This window comes from Notothenia rossii (genome assembly GCF_949606895.1).
Source record: "Notothenia rossii genome assembly, chromosome: 6".
In the NCBI taxonomy this organism is placed as follows: domain Eukaryota; kingdom Metazoa; phylum Chordata; class Actinopteri; order Perciformes; family Nototheniidae; genus Notothenia; species Notothenia rossii.
Window position 1 is genome coordinate 84,830,649 of NC_136909.1, and position 25,261 is coordinate 84,855,909.

A 25,261-nucleotide genomic window follows, 5' to 3' on the forward strand; every position below is an offset into this window, starting at 1 on the left:
GGCAAGTATGACACACACACACAGTTCGTATTTAGTCTCCTGATTTTAAATGGGAATTAAATCATTTGAGTGTTCCCAAAGCACCAGTGTTCTGCAGTGTGTGTGGGCCTATTGTACTGTTGCACAGGACGATTCATAGCTAACCACACTGAAGATTATGTGTGTGTGTGTGTGTGTGTGTGTGTGTGTGTGTGTGTGTGTGTGTGTGTGTGTGTGTGTGTGTGTGTGTGTGTGTGTGTGTGTGTGTGTGTGTGTGTGTGTGTGTGTGTGTGTGTGTGTGTGTGTGTGTGTGTGTGTGTGTGTGTGTGTGTGTGTGTGTGTGTGTGTGTGTGTGTGTGTGTGTGTGTGTGTGTGTGTGTGTGTGTGTCAGCCCTCAGCTGTCCTCCTGTCTGCCTCCCTGTCTCACTATATTGGAAAACTTTATTTAACAATTGTGGAGGAAATTGGGTTTTGGGACAGTTGATCCACTTTAGAATAATAAGAAATAAGGATAAATACATTTTTTTATTATTTTAAGATAAACCAAAAGGAGTTAAAGTATGAATGTGCAATTAAAGATAGAATCAAATAAAGATATTTATTTAAGAATCAGTAAGAAGGTGAAAGACAATAAATAAACAATATGTGTTTAAACTTAAGAAATTAAAGAAAGAATGGGCCTTAAATAAAGAAGAAATATATTTCAATAACATAATTAAACAAAAAAATATCTTTATAATGAAATAAGAAGTTAAAATCTTCAATACAACGAAATGAAATGGGTTAAAGTATTTCTTTGAACATGTATATTCCAATATATACAGTGGGTGTATTTTTAGATGATATCCTGGAGTCATTACTGGAAGAAAAACTTGTATGAGAAATGACGACAAGTGTTGATTCACGTTAATTCAACACACACACACACACACACACACACACATTCTCTCACCCACACACACACACACACACTCCCAGCTGTCCTGCAGTGTGCTGAGAGGTGGGGGAGGAGGAGCAGAGAAACCAGCTCAGGTTCTCTTTCTGGTCTCCCCACCATCCCAAACTGTAACTCCACAGCTCAGTGCTGCTGCTGCTGCGTGAAGCCCGTTAGCATTAGCTTAGCATTAACACCTCATTATCAAACAGATGCTGTAGAGTTCAGGGATTCTTCACAAACATCTGCTGGAGACATGAACCTCTCTAAGGTGCAGATCTGGTGGGTGTGGATCCTCGGTGTATTCGCTGGTAAGTGTGTGTGTGTGTGTGTGTGTGTGTGTGTGTGTGTGTGTGTGTGTGTGTGTGTGTGTGTGTGTGTGTGTGTGTGTGTGTGTGCGGCTAAGTGTGTAAGTGTGCGTGTGTGTGGCTAAGTGTGCGTGCGTGCGGCTAAGTGTGCGTGCGTGCGTGTGTGTGTGTGCGTGTGTGTGTGTGTGTGGCTAAGTGTGCGTGCGTGCGTGTGTGTGGCTAAGTGTGCGTGCGTGCGTGCGTGCGTGCATGTCTCTCCAGCTTCTGCTATTCAGAAAACAACCTCCCAGTTGTCTTTTATGAAATATGACATCAATTTTCAACAGATATTGTAAAGGTTAAACGTGTTAAAGCGGGCATTATGCTAAAGGAGTGATTGGGGTTAGGGTGCAGGTTGTCTGTATATTTTAACCTTGGATACATTTGTGGATTTTCTGTAGCAGTGAAGGTCCTACAAACTTATGAATAAAAGAGGGAAATGTTGTCTTGTTGAAGAAATACAAACAACAACAATGATAGTTTCAAGTTACCACAGAGTTGTTCACTCTCAACTAATCCAACTTTTTTGGAAAACACAAACCAGACGTCTTACTAATCAAGCCTTTTTATGTTTAGGCATATTGGGATTGTAAATTATACATAATTGAACAAGCAAGTTTCTAAATGCATGTTCAATGTGTAAAAAGTACTGATCTCTCCAGAGACTGCTGTGTATGGAGCTCAGAAACAGCCTCTCGACTCAAAACCCAAAATAAAGCTACGATACGACACAGTATTGATAATAAATCCTGTCATAATATACGCCCTGATATTGTACATTGTTGACGAGAAACAAGAGCTTTTAAGGGTATTTAAATTAGCCGAAACCAAAGTGAACTGCTGAAATAAAAACACTGAAAAGTTAACGGTTGCTGTGACATTGGAGTGGAATCCAGTTAGAAGTCAAGGAGATGCTTCGAGTCCCTTTCAAGTGGGGAAACTGCACCAAAAACGGAGAAGACTTGACACATCGATGCAAAAAGCATAAACACAGCCATCAGGTGGAACTGCTGATTGAGCATTTCCCACAACAACCTGACACAGCCACAGTTACTTTAGGGGTCGTTATCAATATTAGCAAGGGAAACGTATTGGTAATATTATATCTTGTCATCATATCTCAATGTCGCCATATTGCTTCACGCATTCCTGAATAAATATCTATCTTAATCTTCACATGATCTTTCACCGTAAGAAACGTGAGTGTCTTAGCATCTGTCGCTCAGCCTCCCTAAAAAGCGGAGGCTCGGCATTGTTGGCATTCCTCTCTGCATTCAGATGTAAGGCATTTACCGTAGCTGCTGTCCTCTTCGAGAGAGATTTATATTTACCAGAGGGACAGGACAGGAGTCTCTGTTCAAGGACAATTGCACGGGACACATGCTAGTTACTGGACATGCTGTCTCTTGAAGGGGGGATTAAACCTGTGACCGTCCAAATACTGGAAACAGTAGAACAACAAGCCTCTGACAGTAAGTCATAGGTCCCTTTACAGATTTAAAACTTGCTTGATCTTGTTGGAAACGTTATTTCGAACTCTGTCTGTACAAACACACAGAAAAATTTACAGTAAAGCTGACTTTGAGATGAATTATGCCAGATTTGAGCTAATAGCTCATTTCCATCTGCAGTCCTTAGGACCTAGTCTTCATCATGTTATGAAATGCATCGTTTTCCCCATATACATTTCTCAAAACATCAACATAACACCAAAGGACATGATCCACTCACATGCAGGGGCGCCCCTTGCGAACAAGCAAGGCAGGCAACTGCTTGGGGCCCCTGGACCAGAAGGGGGCCCCCAAAGAAGGGAGATTAAGAAGGTCCACAGCAACGACAACATGAAACACCCTTTAAGTTACTGCAACGATATGTCGGGAAACCCCCTCAAGGCGGCCCCATGCATGGCACGCCGTAAAATGCTGCTTCTTGTTTTAAGCTTCGTTGCCTTGCTCTGCTCTGGGGGGGGGGAGCAGGGGCGGACTGGGACTAAAAATCAGCTCGGGACTCTTGACCGGCCCACTTCGGTAAAGCCGGCCCACCTCAGTACCACAAGTCTATACCGCTAGTAAATTGTCAACGGGTGGGGGTGCTAGTGACTTATCTGACCGGCCAACTTCAGTCCGGGACGAATCCCGATGGGCCGGTACTGAAGTGGACCGGTCGGACGATGTGGTCCGGTCGGATCACTTCAGTACCGGCCCATGGGAATTCGTCCCGAACGTCTCGATGGCCAGTCCGCCACTGGGGAAGAGTGTGTTGGGGCGCCACTGATGGTGATGAAAGCTGGTTTGAGGGGCCCCCAGTGCATTTTTTCCTAGGGCCCCCACAGACTCTAGGATCGCCACTGCTCACATGTTGGTGTTGGCAGTATCTCAAATTGAACATTTTAATTGCAAAAGGACAGTGGGGGAAAAAGCAGAAACATGTCACTGTGCTGATCTCGTGTTTATTCTATAAAACGTAATAAACGAATGCTTATTACAGCTCTGAAAAGGCTCGAATGTGGAGCAGAATATAGAATTTGAGTGGATTAAATACATTTGTCCTAAAATGGCTCGCAGGTTTTTAGCTCAGGTCTTAATAGAAAGCTCTGTAACTGCTTCACCGATGCTTTATGAATACTAATGTATTTTACATTATGGTAGCAAAGCTGATTTTACCTTGTTTTCCCCTTTAGCATTTATTGTTTCAGGTTTCCTATAATAGCATTCAGGCCAGATCACCAGTCCATTAAATCCAAAAAGAATTACTTTTATTCATCCTTTCCAATTCAGTGATTTCGTTGCGGGATGTTTTATGAAACCCACTCGTGAAGAATAGATAGAGGATGTGTGTGAGGATGAATGGATGCAGCCTGTTGGACATTATCTGCATCGCTGCAGATGTGCAATAAAGGACGCTCTCATTCACTTAAATCATCTTTATAGCGCCACATCCACTTTAAAAAATATCTACGAGCTGGAGATTGTTTGTCATTATCAGACGGATCATTCCCCGCCTCCAAACAGGACCTTTTTATTTGTGCTTTGTTAGAAAAATATCACTCGTCCCCAGCTTGAGCTTCAATCTCAGGATCCATGTATCTGTGATCCTCTCCAGAATGGAAGCAGTCATCACATACAGAGCATCAACTAGTTCCTGAACAGCGTCGTTCATATGCTGATATCCAAGAGAGGGAGTTCCACAGTCACAAGATGGAGGAATAGAAAGCAGTATTCAATGTTTACTTCAGATTAGCTCCACGTCAGAAATGATCATGCTTGTCATATGTCTCTCTCCATAGAGGCTGAATCATCATGTTAATCACATAGCTATCATATGCCTCAAACAGTCCTGATGCTCTTCTAGGTAATCACACATATCGCACAATCACACTTCTTTTAGGTTGTATTTAGTGATGGTTACCCAAGCATTACTCCTCAGAAAAGATCTTTCTCATTAATAAATCCACTGTACAAGGAATATAAACTACAGGACAGTTTGAGATTCATACAAGATATTACAGCCAGATATAAATACACACAGAAGCTGAAGTTATTGGGCTTTTACTGTGCATGTTCATACAGTTTACATGTATGAGTACCTCTTTTTTAGAATAGACAAATTCACTGTCAATAGCCTTGGATAGAAAATGCAATCTGGATCGGTTCGCACAGAGTGTGAAGCGGCTGGGAAGAGGATCAGCACCTCCAAATCTGAGGCCATGGTTCTCAGCAGGAAACCGATGGACTGTCCACTCCAAGTAGGGAATGAGTCCTTACCCCAAGTGAAGGAGTTCAAGTATCTCGGGGTCTTGTTCTCGAGTGAGGGAACAATGGAGCGTGAGATGGGCCGGAGAATCGAAGCAGCGGGAGCGGTACTGCAGTCGCACCGTTGTGACGAAAAGGGAGCTGAGCCAGAAGGCACCTATGGTCATGAAGGATGGGTCGTGACCGAAAGAACGAGGTCGCACACTAGGGAGGTGTTCCAGGCACGTCCAGCTGGGAAGAGACCGAGGGGTAGACTTAGAACCAGGTGGAGGGATTATATCTCTTCGCTGACCTGGGAGCGCCTTGGGACCCCCCAGTCAGAGCTGGTTGATGTGGCCAGGGAAAATAAAGTTTGGGGCTCTCTGCTGGAACTGCTACCCCCGCGACCCGACCACGGATAAGCGGGAGAAGATGGATGGATGCAGTCAGTCTGAGATATGTTGTGTTTAGAGCGAGGCTAACACACAATGCAATGATCAGACTGAACAACACTCCTCCTTTGAGTGAATGAAACAAGTCAAGCTCATTTTCTGGAGGTTAGAGTTTCACATTGAAGGCAGACAGACAAGGCCATTTTAGGGAGAGTGGCTACCTCCTTTTATTTGATATCCACGCTCAAATGCATTGTTCCAGTCGGAGCAATGCACTTTCCTTCACGGCATTTTATCAGCCTGTCACGAGACGTTTGCTCAAATGCTCCCTTCATGGCAGAAATATCATCATGTGCAATCTTACTGTAGATAGTGACAGAAAATAAATAGAGCCTTTGACATAAGGGCTGCAAAATTCACAGAAATGTTATCGAAATCTCTATATGCGCTAATGCAACAAATAGCAGTAAAAAACATTCGTAAATGATGTGAAAATATCTGAGAGGAGCTGCAGTTCACGGAGAATTCCTGGCATACAAACAATGACAATTTTCATATCGTGAATCATATCACTTTGCAAAATCACGCGGTCTTTTTCAAACCGAGCAGGCCTTTTAGCCGTTATTGTTTGCACTTATGGTTCAGTGTAGGGCTGCTCAATTAAAATCGTATTTTAAATCGCGATTACGATTATGGCTTACAACGATGACGAAAACAACGTAATCGAAATAAAACGATTATTTTTTTATTTCAATATTACTTTTTTTTTGGTTTTTCAGTTGAATTATAATTAAAGTTCAGGGTAATCAACTGTTAAAAACATAATATTCACTTTTTTTTTTCTCCAATAAATGGATGTTTTCAAAGTCAATGAATAATCGCATTTAATAATCGCAATTACAATTATTGGCCCAAATAATCAAGATTATGATTTTTGCCATAATCAAGCAGCCCTAGTTCAGTGTTACGTGGGAATTGGAGCAGAGAGTGGGCAATGATTGACAGCTCCAAGTGGCTCCTCTGTCCCGCCTCCCCTGGGTCTATTTTAGTCTGTGGTCGGATCAAAGCGTGCTACAGGACAACAGACAGAGAGCAGGAAGTGACAGACACACAGACATGATGGCAGACAGAGAAATTAACAACGGCACGTAACTCCTCATCCTCTCTGTGTGTGTGTGTGTGTGTGTGTGTGTGTGTGTGTGTGTGTGTGTGTGTGTGTGTGTGTGTGTGTGTGTGTGTGTGTGTGTGTGTGTGTGTGTGTGTGTGTGTGTGTGTGTGTGTGTGTGTGTGTGTGTGTGTGTGTGTGTGTGTGTGTGTGTGTGTGTGTGTGTGTGTGTGTGTGTGTGTGTGTGTGTGTGTGTGTGTGTGCGTGTGTGCGTGTGTGTGTGCGTGTTGGGGAAATGAAACGAGATCCCAGCTTTGGATGGCCGACAGATTCCAGAAATAACTGGCAAAGGATGTAACTTATGCACTTATGTCCAGCCTGGCTAGCAGTGCTATGCTAATCAGCTGTGTCATGTTATAACCAGATACAGGAAGTGTTTACTGTGAATACATGCACTAAAGTCAGGGCATGGTCAACTTTTAGAACAAAGACAAGCCTGCTGCAGTTATAGTGTGCAAGATAAAGTAAGGGTAGTGATAGTGAGGTGGGCTGAAGATCAGAAGGTTGTGAGTTCAAATCCTGCCTGGAACACCACCACTAGTGTGCCCTTGAGTAAGGCACTTAGCCCTTAGTTACTCCAGGGAGAATGTCCCTGTAATTGGTAATTGTAAGTTGCTTTGGATAAAAGCGTCAGCTAAATTAAAAAAAAAAGTAAAATAAAGTAAATGAAGTAAAGTATCTCTGTCATAAGAGTTGGTAAAAGACTAGGATGTTGTAAAATATCTAGGAAAGTCTTCTTGTAAAACCAGGCTTCAAATGAGTGAAATCGTTGTTTGGCAACTTTATAAGTTTCTAGATATTTAGGCATCAGCTTCAAGGAGTCAGTACAATTAAGATAACCTCACCAGGTCTAAAAAATAACTCTTCATATTAAGTATTGTTAATAAAGTAGATTTAGGTTTTGAATGCCAACATCTATGTGCTGCTGTTGACAGAATGATACGTGTGTTTTTCCCGTTACAAAAAAATTCCAAACCCAGTCATTTATAACATATGTTGTTGCTATGAATAATTAGTGTAAAGTTGCACAAAATGGAAGTAAGAAGAAATACGTCAATATACTGCCAAACAGGAGAGTATACAATGGTATGGTTTATTGGCGCTACTGAAAGGCAGTAATAATGAGATGGAACTAAAACACTGTCAAATGAACACCAACTTAAGGCCAGAATTTAACCAACAACGAAAAATGACTTGCTCTAAAAACAAATCTGGAACAAAATCAGTTTGATAGAAGCTCTTCACACAGCATACAGCTTTAAATGCTCTTCAGTGCAATGTCTCCAGAAAGCCTGTGTTGGACAGACCGACTCAAATTAAACAAATACTAAGAAATAAATGTGTTAAGATATGTTCAAATCCTGTCTCTAGTTCACTAGACAGTGGATGAGATTGTTGATGATGTTGGAGATGGTTGATGATGTCAGGACTTATGTCTTGAATGTTGTTGAGTATTGTTATATTGTTTTAAGTGTCGGACCCCAGGAAGAGTAGCTTTTGTCAAGAGCAAAAGCTAATGGGGATCCTAAATAAACATAGACACAAGTGAAGCTGCTCTAGGCTGTAGTATGTTTTCATTTAACATAATTCATGGACTCTGTTACACCTTTAGCATGACGAGTTGTTAAATGCAGATTCTGAGCTCTAACTGATTCAGACTTCCTGTAAAGTGGATTGGCCGCTGCTGGTTTTCCTCTTAACACTCGGCTTAAGACAGGAACGTCTGATGACCTCCACAGAAACACATCTGATCTGTGAGCTCAGACGCTCAGTTCGGAGGCTTTTCACTGCTGTTGCTGTTGATCTGTCTTCATGTGCCTCTAACTCAGGGGTGGGAAGTAGTGGAGTACAAATACGTTGTTACTGTAGTTAAGTACATTGTTCTGGTATCAGTACTTCACTCTACTACTTATTTTTCTGACGACTTTTTACATGTTGAACCCAAATACCTGTACTTTCTACTTCTCACATGTTGAACACAAATACCTGTACTTTCTACTTCTTACATGTTGAACTCAAATACCTGTACTTTCTACTTCTTACATGTTGAACTCAAATACCTGTACTTTCTACTTCTTACATGTTGAACACAAATACCTGTACTTTCTACTTCTTACATGTTAAACACAAATACCTGTACTTTCTACTTCTTACATGTTGAACCCAAATACCTGTACTTTCTACTTCTTACATGTTGAACACAAATACCTGTACTTTCTACTTCTTACATGTTGAACTCAAATACCTGTACTTTTACTTCTCACATGTTGAACACAAATACCTGTACTTTCTACTTCTTACATGTTGAACACAAATACCTGTACTTTCTACTTCTTACATGTTAAACACAAATACCTGTACTTTCTACTTCTTACATGTTGAACCCAAATACCTGTACTTTCTACTTCTTACATGTTGAACACAAATACCTGTACTTTCTACTTCTTACATGTTGAACTCAAATACCTGTACTTTCTACTTCTCTCATTTTCCAAACAGGCTGGTTCCTTTAGTCTGAATGTGTGTTTGGTGGCGTGATCATTATTATTTAGAGTCATTGCGTGCCTATTGATTTGAACACGATCCGTGTATCCATCATTTCCTGGTCTTCTCTAAAGAAGAGGGACCAATGGAAACGTTGTCATGTTGCCGTTGTTCAGCATGGAAACATTCATTAGCTAACAATGACATTATTGTTCTATTAATATAAAGGGAGGTCAGGTACTCTTTAAAACAGCTGCTAGTTATGGGTACTTTTTACTTAAGTACATTTCATAGCCTCTTTACTTTGACTTAAGAAAATAAGTTTATTCAGTACTTCTACTTTCACCAGAGTATTTTTAAACACGAGTATCTGTACTTCTACTTGAGTAAAGGATGTGTGTACCTTTGCACCCCCCCTCATCTGACATTTCCTCTCTCCACATGCTCTCCAACTCTCTGAGTCACGTTGAAAGGTTTCAGGTTGCTGCTTGAAGCCTGGGAAATGTTTGCTGTGTGAATCACGGTTAAAAGCGACAGGCGGGCTTCAGCTGTTTGGTTTGAGGTCCGGTGTGAAAACATTCAGGGCGACATGGCCGTCAGCTGGAGCATTTCATGATCTGAACCTCAGCCGACGTGAGACCAAAATTAGATTTGTTATGAATGTGTGAAGCACAGTATGTGTCGAGAACAAATCAGACATTACTGACAAAGTTCCAAGTTCAGTTTAAGGGTGTTAAAGAGGTGTTTCTAAATGTGTTTAATGTCGGGATAAGAGGTCATTTCCTCTCATTGCCAAAAGAAAGACATGGAAAATGAATGCTTACTGCTTTTCCGGGGCCTTGCTCAAGGGCACCACGGCAGGGCAGGAGGTGAACTGGGAGCTCTCCAAGTAGCAGTCCACTCTCCATATTTAGGTCTGTTCGGGGACTTGAACCGGCGACCGTACACAGTTGACAGTAAAAAACCACAAAGTCCCTCCCTTAAAACACAACCTGATCTTCATCCTCCAAAGAGATCAGAAGATGAGGCTCAATAAAGTCGATTAAGTATTCAAACAAATATAAAATGTGTTATGTTGTGTGTCTGTGTCGTAGATCCAATTCAATCCACTTTATTTATATAGAACATATTAAAAACAGAGGGTTTACCGAAGTGCTTCACAGCCACATAACATTATAATAAAATATAATATTACAATAATAGATAAAACGCACATAAGGGCTACGGACAGGCAAATAAAAGCATAAAAATCGATAAAACAGCTCAAACTGACTCGAAAGAGAGGGAAAAGAGGTGGATCTTCAGGCGGGACTTAAACGTTTGAAGGGTGGGCGACAATTTGACATGGGGGGGCAGGTCGTTCCAGAGCCTGGGGGCTACCGCTGACAAGGTTCGGTCTCCCCTGGTCTTTCTCTTTGTTTAAGGGATTACCATCAGCAGCTGATCAGCCGACCTCAAAGCCCTTGAGGGGATGTACACCTGTAGGAGGTCGGAGATGTACTGAGGGGCCAGCCCATTAAGAGATTTAAAAACAAACAATAACATCTTAAAATGAACTCTAAAATGGACAGGAAGCCAGAATTGGTGTAATGTGTAGGTCTGGTGCTTTGCTCAGAGGTTGAGACTCAATTAAGTCGATTATGCATTAAAATCTATCCTAAATGTAATATGTCTGTGTATATCTGTGTGTCGTAGGTCCGGTGCTTTGCTCGGAGGATGAGACTCGTCTGGTCAAAGATCTTTTCGTCGGCTACAACAAGGTGGTGCGTCCGGTGGAGCACTTCAGTGAAGCTGTGGTCGTCACCGTGGGCCTGCAGCTCATCCAGCTCATCAGCGTGGTGAGAGCAATAACTGGAGTGGACTTATCGAATGCTCACAACACTTGAAATGATCAAATACGATTAAAAAAAAACTGCATAAATAATACATGTATATTGTTAAACTGCAGTTAGGGATGTCCCGATCACCTTTTTTTGCTCCCGATCCGACTCCGGTCATTTGATTTTGACAACTTGCCGATACCGATTTTTCCCGATCCGATCTTTACAAAAAGCATTCAAGTTGTCCCTTAAGGTTATTTTTGTATTTAAATTGGCTATTCTATCCAACATGGATATAGCTTCTTTCTTTCACAGCAGCATTGGATCAGTTCAGTTGTGCAGCATTGGATCAAAACAAAATAAAGCTTATCAGTACTCGTTAGCTTACTGCTACAATTAGACACTGCGCCCACTCTGTTGCCAGATTTGAGAGAAATAAGCAGGTCTATGAAAACAAGCCCCAAAGAAGCAACACATACATGATGTTCTGTCATTTGAAACCAAAACTAAGGCCTCAGGATGACTTTAAGACTTGAACATGGTCATTTTTGTTTTGTAATATTGAATACAAAATTTAAAAAAAAAGTATTTAAAAAAAAAATAAAAAAATCCCGATCCCCGATTTTTTTCTCCCGATTCCGATCTTTTGAAAATCACATGATCGGCTCCGATCCCCGATCACGTGATCGGATCGGGACATCTCTATCAGAAATGATACGTAATGTTGAATAAATTGCGCAAATTATACATAATCTTACACGGCACCAGATATAAATACAACTAATTAAACTGTACCAATTATACATATATATTATTAAACTGCACAAATTCTTAATAGATATTTATTTAAATGACCACAATGTGTATCTACTGTATTTACAAGGGATATTATAAGATATAACGAAGTGCAAAACAGGGCGGTACTTAAAACTATTTGATGAATTGGAGACGAGGCTCTGCTTTATACCATGTTCAATGATGCAATGTTAATAATATTGAATATTATTTATATATTGCATGATCCAATACAAGCAAAAAGTCCTATTGATCAGAGAAAAACACCAAGAGAGAGCTATGCCTCTGTCCTTGGTACTGTAATCAACGATGAAGGTATGAGCAACATCTCAGTAAAGGCAGAAAGGGTGAATTTGTGCATGCACTCAGTGGAAAATGTCCATCTCTTTTAAACGTTCATTTGCAATACAATCACAGCAAGAAAGTCACAAACGTCTACACCACTTGATGTCATGGCAACCAAAACAATGCAACAATGTAAGGTTAAGGTTGCTTCCTCATTAATTCAGCTACAGCGTAAATAACAACACATTGCAACAAGGTGAGGAGACTTTGTGACATTAGTGCCTCTCATTCTGCAGAACCACAAACTCATAACAAGCTGATGGCACGGCGGCAAGAACAGATAAAAACACAAGCAGCAAATAACATAGAAACAGCTCTTACTTTGGTGATTGTCATTTTAGTGTAAATAACAACAACACTGCAGGCATGGCACGGCGGCCATAAAAGCACAAAAGAAGCACATTGCACAAATTAAAAAGCTTATATTCTCAGAATGGAAAAATAACAATCAAGCTCAGCTTTTTCAGCAAGGCCAAAGCAGACCAAATGATCCAAAGCCTTCCAAATGATAACAACCAAATCCCTCGAAACCAATGAAGGCCTAAACTTGGGCCACAACAAGCATATCATCACACTGAAGCATAAAACAAGCACAACATGTAAATACAAATAAACAGCTCTTCCTTCCCTCTATACTGCTCAAAAAGTTTAGACCATTCTCAGGTAATCATTATCAGCAAGTTAGATCAACAACTGATCTAAATGCACAATGCTCGTCACCACAGTAAAGTGTAGGCTACATGGCAGAAATGCCAGTGTAAGAATTATACAGGACTTTTTATCAGTTGAATAATTCTCAATTAGAGATCGAACAACCAATCTTAGCTTTATCAACAAACCAGTAGACCAAATTCCACTTTTTCAAGTTAACAAGAAATGGAGGCATTTTTAATGAAAAGTGTCCCTTTAACTTATAATTGCTTATTAGGATGCATGTCAACAATACCATTGAGCCATAATATCAGTTTATTGATTCCACAGCAGCCACAAAACAGCAGCACAAATCTAAAATGGAAATCCCTTTAATCAATTAAGGCCTAATCCAGAAACTGAGTCTCAACAAAGCCACATAAACTTAAAAGTACTTCACGATGCAAGCAAATAGGACTTCCATTCATTTAATAATCCTTAAATAGAAATAGCACAACCAAAAGGTAGCTCCATCAGCCCATACTGGACCAATTAGCCAAACAAGAAATCCAGTTTTTAGTCCAAAAATGGTTCAATGCAATCCTAAATTGAGGCACTTTAAATCATCGGAGTACCTTTAACTAATGTATGTGTAACCGGTGTCGTTAAGCGGTCTCTGCGTTGTGGTTTGCGTTGTTCATGGATGACCCGAGCCAGCATACAGTTTTGACGATCTCCGTTGTATTACTGACAATCTGACAACAGATGTAACAAATCAGTATTACATTTGTTATCCCTCACAGTGACTCCTCTCACGTGGAACATTTACAAAAAGGGGAGAGGAAACGTGAGGGACGCGATATAAAAGGGGGGGGGGGGGGGGGGGGTGTACCCACAAAAATAATCTCCTGAGTACAGTGATTACATTTCAGAGGCTCCGCCCACTGATCTCCGACCTTACATTCAATAAATTAATTACACGAAATTACTTACTATAAAACACGGAATTTGTGTGATTATTATACAAAATGATTTTTAAATAAACCCCACTGCATATTCACAACTGTTATGCTTATTGGGGGTTTGCCACCCATAGAAATATATGATCAGCTCGGTGATGGCACAGCAGCCACAAACCACAATGCAAATATAACTGAGTTGCTCATTGTTGTAGCTCTCCTTATACAACTTTTGCCAATTTAATTATGCTAACGATGAAGACTATGGTCTTTACAATGTGTTTAGTGGATTAAATAACCCTCATAATAGGACATTAGTGCACAAAATCTCAAATGTTCTCATTTTACCCCGGGAATGGATAAACATCAGTCCCTAAACCCCAAAAAGGAGAGCCACCACAAGCAGAGCATCTCAGAAGTGGCAGCCATAGACACCAGAAACACAAATTAAACTGAATATCTCTTACTGTTGAAGCTCTCCTGTGTCCTTAGCTCCAACCGTTTGTAATGATGGATGACAGCCTGAAAGTCTCTCTTTTTTAAGTCCTTCTTCAACACTTTTTGCTCCAGGCCTCATCCTCCTGCTGTTGTTGCTGCTGCTGCTCTCATTGTCGCAGTGTTCCCCACAACATGTTGATGATGGATATCGATTAGCGGTCTTAACAAACTTTCTTCTGCTAGGAAAACCAGATCAATGATATCCTTTCGTTTTCATGTTTGGTAATCTTCTCAGAAAGTCCGTTATGATCCCCAACGTCCATTTTCTTGACCAGGTAACACAGGTGCAAACAGTTAGCCACGTTCTCCTTCCCGGGATAAAGCCTCAGCGTCAAACGTGTTTTTTTTCCCACAAGTTGTTTGGTTTAAAACATTTTCTCCGACTTGTTGGATTGGATTTTGAAATCAAGTTTTTCTCCATAAAGTAGACTTTCTGACGATAATCACCTGTTTCACGCGGACCACAGTTCCCATGGAGTTTCAAATCTGCCTGCCAATCACGACGTGCGTTCTGAGCCATCAGCCAAATGCAAAGCGAATTAGCTCCGCGCATGCGCATTGTAGTTTGGGGGTACATTGACATTATTATTAAAGGTCCCATGACATGGCCATTTTTACTGATCATAATTCCATTGTTGAGGTCTAATTTATATTGTGCAATTTTCTAAAATCACATTGGTTTCTCTGAGCATCTCTGTATAGTATGTGTATTCACTCTCTGTCCAAAACGCCTTGTTGGAGCTCCTGCCCCCCCCCTCCCTATGAGCCCACTGCTCTGATTGGTCAGCTCGTCCACTCTGCTCTGCACTCTGTCCACCACCGTTACAGCGGAACATCAGTGATTATGTGTTACAATGGCGTTTGTTAGCAACCAGGAAATGACACCAGTAATGACAAACAGATGAGAATGCTGCGTGGGGTCTGGGTGCCTGTTCTGAAAGCTTCTGACTGTTTTCTGTCTTTTCTCTGCCTCTCTCAGGATGAAGTGAACCAGATTGTGACCAGTAACGTCCGTCTGAAACAGGTAAATGTGAAAACAAAAACATATAGTAAATATGTTAACAATGTATTTAGACTTTTAGCTGTAAATAAAACAACTGAATACAGCTTTGATCAGTGCGTTAATAGACTTAAATGCTTAATTGTTCCTATTTTCCCCCAGCGATGGTTAGATGTGAATCTGAAGTGGAATCCGGCTGATTACGGAGGCATCCGGAAGATCAGAGTCCCTTCAGCAGACATATGGAAACCTGACCTGGTGCTATACAACAAGTAAACACACACACACACACACACACACACACACACACACACACACACACACACACACACACACACTCTTATATTCTCACACACTCTCTGTCTCTTATATCCTCACACTCTCTGTCTCTTATATCCTCACACACACACTCTCACTCTCTCTCTCTCTCTCTCTCTCTCTCTCTCTCTCTCTCTCTCTCTCTCTCTCTCTCTCTCTCTCTCTCTCATATCCTCACACACTCTCTGTCTCTTATATCCTCACACACACTCTCTCTCTCTCTCTCTCTCTCTCTCTCTCTCTCTCTCTCTCTCTCTCTCTCTCTCTCTCTCTCTCATATCCTCACACACTCTCTGTCTTTTATATTCTCACACACACTCGTATATCCTCACACACTCTCTGTCTCTTATATTCTCACACACTCTGTCTCTTATATCCTCACACTCTCTGTCTCTTATATCCTCACACACACACTCTCTCTCTCTCTCTCTCTCTCTCTCTCGCTCGCTCGCTCGCTCGCTCGCTCGCTCTCTCTCTCTCTCTCTCTCTCTCTCTCTCTCATATCCTCACAAACTCTCTGTCTTTTATATTCTCACACACACTCGTATATCCTCACACACTCTCTGTCTCTTATATTCTCACACACACTCTCTGTCTCTTATATCCTCACACACACTCCCATATCTTCACACACACTCTCATATTCAATGTATTCTCCTGAACCCCCTCTCCTCTTCCTCCTCTTCCTCCTCTGCAGTGCTGATGGAGACTTTGCCATCATCCAATTCACTAAAGTCCTGCTGGAGCACACGGGGATCATCATCTGGAACCCTCCGGCCATCTTTAAGAGTTACTGCGAGATCATCGTGCTGCACTTCCCCTTCGACCTGCAGAACTGCAGCATGAAGCTGGGGACCTGGACCTACGACGGGCTGCTGGTGGTCATCAACCAGGTCAGTGACACCCAGAAACACACGGGGGTATCCAGAGATGGAAAAAGTACACACATCCTTTACTCAAGTAGAAGTACAGATACTCACGTTTAAAAATAATCTGGTAAAAGCAGAAGTACTGACTAAAATAAAAGTAAAAATTTACAAACAATGAAAAACAATAATTTACTTTTGGGTATATTTAAACACCTGGTAAACGTTTATTTTTTCCTTATTCTATAATAGTTTTTAAAATATGTTAAAGTGTGTTTATGACATCAATCAATAAAATATATCTATCCAATCCAATCCAACTTTACTTATAGCACATTTAAAAACAACAGTGTTGACCAAAGTGTACATCAATAAATATATATAAAAAGCAGCATAACTACATTTAGACAAAACCGATAGGACAAAAAGAAACTAATGTAAAAGCACGAGACAATAAGAAATATATAATAATACACCAGATATACACTATCCTTTAACATCCTTGTGTTTTGTCCCTCCTCTCCTGTGTGTAGGACAGCGACCGTCCGGACCTCAGTAACTTCATGGAGTCAGGGGAGTGGGTGTTGAAGGACTACAGGAGCTGGAAGCACTGGGTTTACTACACCTGCTGCCCCGACACGCCCTACCTGGACATCACGTATCACTTCCTGATGCTGCGGCTGCCGCTGTACTTCATCGTCAACGTCATCATCCCCTGCATGCTGTTCTCCTTCCTCACCGGACTCGTCTTCTACCTGCCCACTGACTCCGGTACCATACAATACACATTTATTTATAACACACTTTAAAACGTCCAGACCAAAGTGCTGTACAGTCAAACAAACAAACAAAACATCACACAGCTCAGCTCACACACCACAAAACAAGTACAAGTAAATACAATAGACAATTTAAAAGCAACAATCTAAAAGATGTCAATACGCTAAGGAGAGGTGGGTTTTCAAAAGTGATTTAAAAGCAGACAGTGTGGAGGCCTGTCTGATGTTCAGATCATTCCACAGTGTGGGAGACAGACATAGTGCATATCTTAAAACATATAAGACCATGCCCGATTTGTTCCTGTTGGCTCTAGGGTAGAGACATTTTGACATGTATTTGCTCCATATGTCACGTAACAGATACGCTTTGTGAAGGGATTAAAGGATTATGTTTTGACATTCTGCAAGAAAGGGTTTGTTGTGGCGGTCCAGCATAACACAACAGGAAAGAATGAAACAGAGAGGAATCAATAAAACACAAACACAGATATAGCTGATCAATAATTATTATTTAGTTGTTGCAACAAACAAACAATAATGGGAAGTACACCACCTGCTGCCACAGCAGCCAATCGCGGAAATGCCCCCCAACAGTAGCAGTAATCATACAGCATATAGCCACTGTAATGAACACACACACATTCTCCCTAAGCATGTTTAACGCACACACATTTTATCATGCAGCCTACCACACAAAGGTCACATGTTTATCTCTCTGAAAGCTATACTTGTATATGTTTAAACGTCATCGTTCCATGGCATCTTTAGGATTAGTTAACTAACCAAACTAAAGGTTAACTGTTTTTATAACCTGAGGCCTTCTCTGAACTTCCTCTACCCTCGCTGTCAGCTCACTTAAAATGAATACATCTATTGATAATTCAGAACGACCATTGTCTCTCTAACTGTGTGTGACCCAACTCAGTAACACACATCATAGAGCATGTGATCTAGGGCTGCTCAATTAATCGTATTTTAATCGCAATTACGATTATGGCTTGCAACGATTACGGAAACAACGTAATCGAAATAAAACGATTTTTTTTTTAAATACTTTTTTTTCTTTTAATTGGTTTTTCAGTTGAATTAGACTTAACGTTCAGAGTAATCAACTGTTAAAAACATACTGTTCACATTTTTTTTCTCCAATAAATTGATGTTTTCAAAGTAAATGGATAATCGTTTTTAATAATCGTGATATCAATTATTGACCAAAATAAACGAGATTATGATTTTTGCCATAATCGAGCAGCCCTAATGTGATCTCTAATAAATATCAGAAATACGCTGTATTAAACATTCTGCCATAACAGGTTACACAACTAAATCAGTTTGCAATCAGGAAAACAAGACCAAATCTAATCAAAACAAAAACAGTAGAGTATTCATTTTTTAAATGTGAATTAGGAGGAGCTAGCAAACAAGAGGCCGAATAGTCAAAGTCAAAGTCAACTTTATTATCAATCTTTCAGTTTGTGTGTACAGAAATACCGTTTCCCACAATCCCAAATAACAAAGATATATAAAAATATGTATATATCTATATACACAATCAATAGACACATGTATACATATGCACACATTAAGACATAAATAAAAGCACATCAAACAATATATACAAAATAACAGTCACTTCAATATCTTTGAGAAAGAATAGGCAGGAATAATGTGTGTGTGTGTGTGTGTGTGTGTGTGTGTGTGTGTGTGTGTGTGTGTGTGTGTGTGTGTGTGTGTGTGTGTGTGTGTGTGTGCGCAGGTGAGAAGATGACGCTCTCCATCTCCGTCCTGCTGTCCCTCACTGTGTTCCTGCTGGTGATCGTTGAGCTCATCCCCTCCACCTCCAGCGCTGTTCCTCTCATCGGGAAGTACATGTTGTTCACCATGGTCTTCGTCATCGCCTCCATCATCATCACCGTCATCGTCATCAACACACACCACCGCTCGCCCAGCACACACACCATGCCCAACTGGATACGCAAGGTGCCTGTTCCCACCGTTTCTTATTAAAGGTCTCCTATCATGCAAAATCCACTTTTTGATGTCTGATATACGTAGACATATGTCCCCGACATGTCAGAAAACAAAACCATCTGTCTTCTCTTCCTTACCCATCTAAAGTGCAGAAATAACAGGCAGAACTTGGCAGAAATCTCTAAAAAAGGGGGCTACAACGGAGCTGATCCAGATTTGAGTCCGATATGACGTAATATCTGAAATGTGGACCCACAGCCCAATCAGAAACATTGCTATCAGAAACAATGCCCTACGTAATATGGTCTTTGTTTACATTAGCAAGCATCGCTAACCTGTACTGGAGAGAGTATGTGTAAGGAAGCAGGAAACAAAAAAAGGAACTGACCTTGTGGTAAACCTGAGAGAGGAAAATAGTTTGAGCTCCTGTTTCATAAATAATCCTTGATGTGGTTTGGAACATGATGGCATTTAATCACGGCATCATTTAACTGTATCTGCCGGGTAATTCTGAGCAGGCACAAGCTCCCCCTCCTCTTTTTTTTCAAGCTAAGGACCCCGAATCAGCGTTTCTCTAACCGGGCTGGAACTGAGGGATATGAGGGATTTCTAAAACGCATGATCTATTTGGTATTTTGAGCAAAACACATCAAGTTTTTTATATTTGTATATATCGGAGGCCCATAATATATGCCTAAAAACAGCATAATAGGAGATCTTTAAGAGATGTTTCAGACTGAAGAAGTGTTATTAAATGTAATGGATACCTGGTGCTTGTGTTTGTCTCTCAGGTGTTCATAGAAACCATTCCCAACATGATGTTCTTCTCCACGATGAAGCGTCCCGGGCAGGAGATCCGACATAGGAGATCGTTCCCAACGGACATGGACATCTCCGACATCTCAGGTAAGGCCGCAGATTTGTTTTAAATGTAAAGGTTTCAGCTCATTGGAAACTAATGCACCAGCAATTTAAGTGGTTTGGTTTATTTGGAGATAATGTACCTGCAAGATTCTGACTTTGCTGATTCAAGATTCAAGATGTGCAAGTAAATACAAATAAAATAGAAATAGTGCAAGAAGAGTCTACACTGTATAGAAGTACAATATTCGTATCTTGATGGTTTGTGGGGATACTAGATAGATAGATAGATAGATAGATAGATAGATAGATAGATGGATGGATGGACGGATAGATAGACAGATAGACAGATAGATAGATAGATAGATAGATAGATAGATAGATAGATAGATAGATAGATAGATGGTTGGATGGATGGATGGATGGATTGACTGACGGACGGACGGATGGATGGATGGATAGATAGATAGATAAGTAGATAGATAGATGGATGGATGGATGGATGGATGGATGGATGGATGGATAGACGGACAGACAGACAGACAGACAGACAGACAGACAGACAGACAGACAGACAGACAGACAGACAGACAGACAGACAGACAGACAGACAGACAGACAGATAGATAGATGGTTGGACGGACGGACGGACGGACGGACGGATGGATTAACTGACGGACAGATGGTTGGATGGATGGATGGATGGATGGATGGATGGATGGATAGATAGATAGATAGATAGATGGATAGATAGATGGATAGATAGATAGATGGTTGGATGGATGGATAGATTGACTGACGGACGGACAGATGGTTGGATGGATGGCTGGATGGATGGATGGATGGATAGATAGATAGATAGATAGATAAGTAGATAGATAGATGGATGGATAGATGGATAGATAGATATATAGATATATAGATAGATAGATAGATAGATAGATAGATAGATAGATAGATAGATAGATAGATAGATGCATAGATAGATAGATAGATAGATAAGTAGTACTTTATTGATCCCAATTTGTTTGCGTTGCAGCAGCATAAAAAAACAAGGCAATGTACATAAGATAAATTAAGACACTAGAAATAAACAGTCCAAAATATGTTTGAAATAGAAATAAAATACCATTAAAAAGTAAATAAATATATATATACATGTGGATATACAAATGTCCAGTAACTAATAATAATGCAGGATATTATTGTGCAAGAAATGGATTATTCAATATTAAATTGAACATAAATGTAAAATGCACAGTGGGAGTTTAAGTCCAGTCCTCTTGCCTCAATCAAATACATGTACTCTCCAGGTGCCAGGATGTAGTATCTCTCTGAGTATTCACATGTTTCTCTACCTGTGTCTCCTCTTCAGGAAACCTCGGTCCCACCAGCGTCCCGTACCAGTCGCCCATCACTAAAAACCCCGACGTCCGCAGCGCCATCGAAGGAGTGAAGTACATCGCAGAGACCATGAAAGCAGACGAGGAGTCTAACAACGTAAGACAGGAAGCATTTGAACATATACAAGTTCATACAATTCATAAAACCATCTGGAGCGGCCAAAATCATAGCTTAAAAAGTAAACTGAACCCAAATACCTGTACTTTCTACTTCTTACATTTTGAACACAAATACAAATTGTTCAGCATGGAAACATTCATTAGCTAACAATGACAGTATTGTTCTATTAATATAACGGGAGGTCAGGTACTCTTTAAAACAGCTGCTAGTTATGGGTACTTTTTACTGAACCACATTTCAAAGCCTCTTTACTTTCACTTGAGTAAAGAAGTTTAGTCAGTACTTCTACTTTTACCAGTATCTGTACTTCTACTTGAGTAAAGGATGTGTCTACTTTCTCCTCCTCCAGGCTGCAGAGGAGTGGAAGTTTGTTGCCATGGTGCTGGACCACATCCTGCTGTGTGTGTTCATGGCGGTGTGTATCATCGGGACGCTCGCAGTGTTTGCCGGCAGACTCATTGAGCTCAACACGCTGTAGACACACACACACACACACACACACACACACACACACACACACACACACACACACACACACACACACACACACACACACACACACACACACACACACACACACACACACACACACACACACACACACACACACACACACACACACACACACACACACACACACACACACCGAGGAATGGAGACGCATCGGGAAAAATAAGTGTTTATCATGTGTTCAGGTTGTTTTACAGTTGCATTTGGATGGCACACGTATCTTGATCTACATGAGTCATACTTGAAGTTATTTGATTTACTTTGTACAGAGTTTTATTGCTAAGTGGTGCAGTGATTTCGTTTTTCTAGTATTAAAAAAACCAAAGCAATGGGATTTTTACGCAGAATTTTGGGCTATTTCAGAAAAAAGACACACGTTTATATGTTGTTTTAAGTAAAAAGTTAACGTTAGGCAATAAAGGAACTACAGCTCGGTCACATGATTTCACGTCACCACCGCTAAGCAAAAGGAGGCTAATGTTGGGCTATAAAGGAACTACAGCACGGTCACATGACTTCACGTCACCACCGCTAAGCTAAAGGTGGCTAATGTTGGGCTATAAAGGAACTACAGCACGGTCACATGATTTCACGTCACCACCGCTAAGCAAAAGGAGGCTAGTGTTGGGCTAAAAAGGAACTACAGCACGGTCACATGACTTCACGTCACCACCGCTAAGCTAAAGGCTAATGTTTGGCTATAAAGGAACGACAGCACGGTCACATGACTTCACATCACCACCGCTAAGCTAAAGGAGGCTAGTGTTGGGCTAAAAAGGAACTACAGCACGGTCACATGACTTCACATCACCACCGCTAAGCTAAAGGCGGCTAATGTTAGGCTATAATGACGTTTAGTGGGTTATTTACATACTTATTGAATGTCGTAACACAAAAAGTTTAAAATCTCTTCAGCTTGGGTTAACCACAGATTTTATTTCATTATCTTTGTCAACATAAATATGGTGACTCTGAGACAAAGGAAGTGGAAGTGGTAAAATGCTGACTCATTTCCGGGTATTAGGCCTCATTCCTTCCCAACTCTATTACTCTTATTACTTATAATTACTCTTATTTATAATTTGGCAGCTCAAATACGTTTTGGGTCAATCATGAGAACGTTTGTATGTCTGCTGTTCTGAGGACTAATTAACAATGGATGCAATTAGGCAAATAAATCCCTTCATATTTTGGCTGAATAGAAAAATAATTCTCTCATTACTGTAGGTCACAGGAAGGACTTATTTTAGAGTGAAATTCTCTGGAAAATATGTGTTAAATTTTATTTTATTCAAATTGTATTACCAGGAAGATGGCATACTCTTGTGTTTTTTTGAGTGCGGGCAATATATGTTTCTCCTTGGAAGTTTTATTGTTTTGCCTGACACTCACGTGACTTCTCATTCGTCTTGATGGCTGTGAGGTATGTAAATATTCATGGATAGTGTCAGGAGTTTTGCTTTGTCGTGAAAATTCCTCTTTAATCTGTTGTACAGTTTATGAAGGGCACATTCGTTGTGAGTTTATTTTTCGGTAAGTGACTTTCAACCTTGATAAAGGACTGTGATTTAAAATCTGAAAAGACATTGTAAAAACTAAAACAACAGAGCTGGCGAAGAGTTCATTTAGAGCCAGCAAATGCATGGAGTCTTGGGGAGATAATTTCATTTTAATATATGAACATTTTGGGAACATTGGATTTAAGATGATAATGTGTGCAGCTTTAAAGGTAGGGTAGGTAAGAATGGAGAAACCAGCTCGAGTGCGTTAGAGTTTGAAAGTACGCAGCCGAAAAAAATCTGCCCCTTCCTTCAGACTTCCTTACAGAGCCCCTTCTCCAACACACACGAACGCGCACATGACCAATGAGGGCACGAGATAAGTTTGTGCACAGATAGAAGGCTGACAGGCAGGTAGGCCATCCAGTTACTTTAGCCGGGCCGGCTCAGATGATTGGTCGTGCTTTTTACAGCGCTACGGCTTCCACAGATGAAATGTTTTTATGGATTTATCGTCAAAGCATTTCATGTATTCATTGATATCGGGATGTTAAGAGCATTCCATGGAATATTACAAAAAGTGTTTCTGAAGTGAATTACCTACCCCATCTTTAATTGGAGGTTTGTTAAGCGATATAAAAGCTGCAGTGTTGCCATGTACCATGTTCAGGCAACTTGATTTATTTGGCGGCTGATTCCTGATGAGAAAAGACCATTTCTGTTTGTTTATCAATTCAATAAAGGTTGGCGGTCATGTTGCACTAATCATTTATTGTTTTTTTTATATATTTACAATTGTGTAGATGTGAAATGGAGTGAAAAATAAAGGAGGTTTCTTCATCGTTACATCAAATTGTGTCGTATTACTTTTTTTTATAGCAAGCAAAAAATGTAGTCATGATTGTGCAGTTTCAAGGTATATTTTTGCTCAAAAACATGCACGTTTTTCAAATTGAAAACGCTATGCTGCTTACTCAGGATACAATGGATAGCATTAAGTATATATGTGTGTTTTGTGGAGCATGTGTGCACATTTGAGATAGAGCAATTCAAAAATTCACCAAAATCCCAACAAACAACATTTTCTCATCCCCCTCCTGCTAACTGGCCATGCATCCTGTTTTATTTGAGCCTAATTTATATATTAATGAATTAAAACTAATATATTTAAAGGGGACCTATCATGCAAAATGCACCTTTTGATGTCTTTTATACATAAGTATGTGTCCCTCCCCGGTGTGTCGGGGAACTCACACAGCGTCAGAAAATAAAACCCTTTCTCTTTTCCTCCGTACCCAAATCTTTTAAAAACGGGGGTACAACGGGCGGATACAGATTTGCTGCCGATATGACCTCATATCGGCGGCGGACCTGCAGAGTTGCTATCAGCAACAATTCCTGACGTGTTTTGGACGTAATCTTGTCTTTGTTTACATTAGCATCGCTAACACTCAGAGCTAACCTGTCCTGGAGAGCACACGTGTTTAAAAAGCAGGAGATAAAAAAGGAACTAACCTTGTGATAAACCTGCAAGAGAAAAAGCATTTGAGCTCCATACTGTTTCAGAAATAATCCTTGATGTGGTTTAGAACAGGATGGCGTTTTATCACAGCAGAATGTAACTTTATCTCCGGTAGAATTCTGATCAGGCATTAGCTCCGCCTCCTCTTTTTTTTTTTTTTTTTTAAAGCTAAGGACCCAAAATCTGCGTTTCTCTAACAGGGCTGCAAAAGAGGGGTATGAGCAGTATGAGGCGTGGCTACAACGGGGGATCTGTTTGGTATTTTAAGCAAAACACTTCACAGACATGTTTTGTATAGGTATGGCCCTACAATATATGTTTCCAATATAGCA

General features: G+C 40.6%; 1 protein-coding gene across 1 annotated transcript; it reads left to right on the top strand.

Annotated features, from left to right (window-relative positions):
* The first annotated feature begins 1,012 nt into the window (after positions 1-1,012).
* chrna1 (cholinergic receptor, nicotinic, alpha 1 (muscle)) lies at positions 1,013-24,260 on the top strand. The gene is made up of 10 exons (XM_079686132.1): positions 1,013-1,224; positions 10,728-10,870; positions 15,059-15,103; positions 15,242-15,351; positions 16,095-16,290; positions 16,797-17,034; positions 18,799-19,022; positions 19,805-19,919; positions 21,250-21,374; positions 21,748-24,260. The coding sequence occupies exons 1-10, from the start codon at positions 1,170-1,172 to the stop codon at positions 21,874-21,876; spliced, it is 1,380 nt and encodes a 459-aa protein (XP_079542258.1). The 5' UTR covers positions 1,013-1,169; the 3' UTR covers positions 21,877-24,260.
* Positions 24,261-25,261: the final 1,001 nt, after the last annotated feature.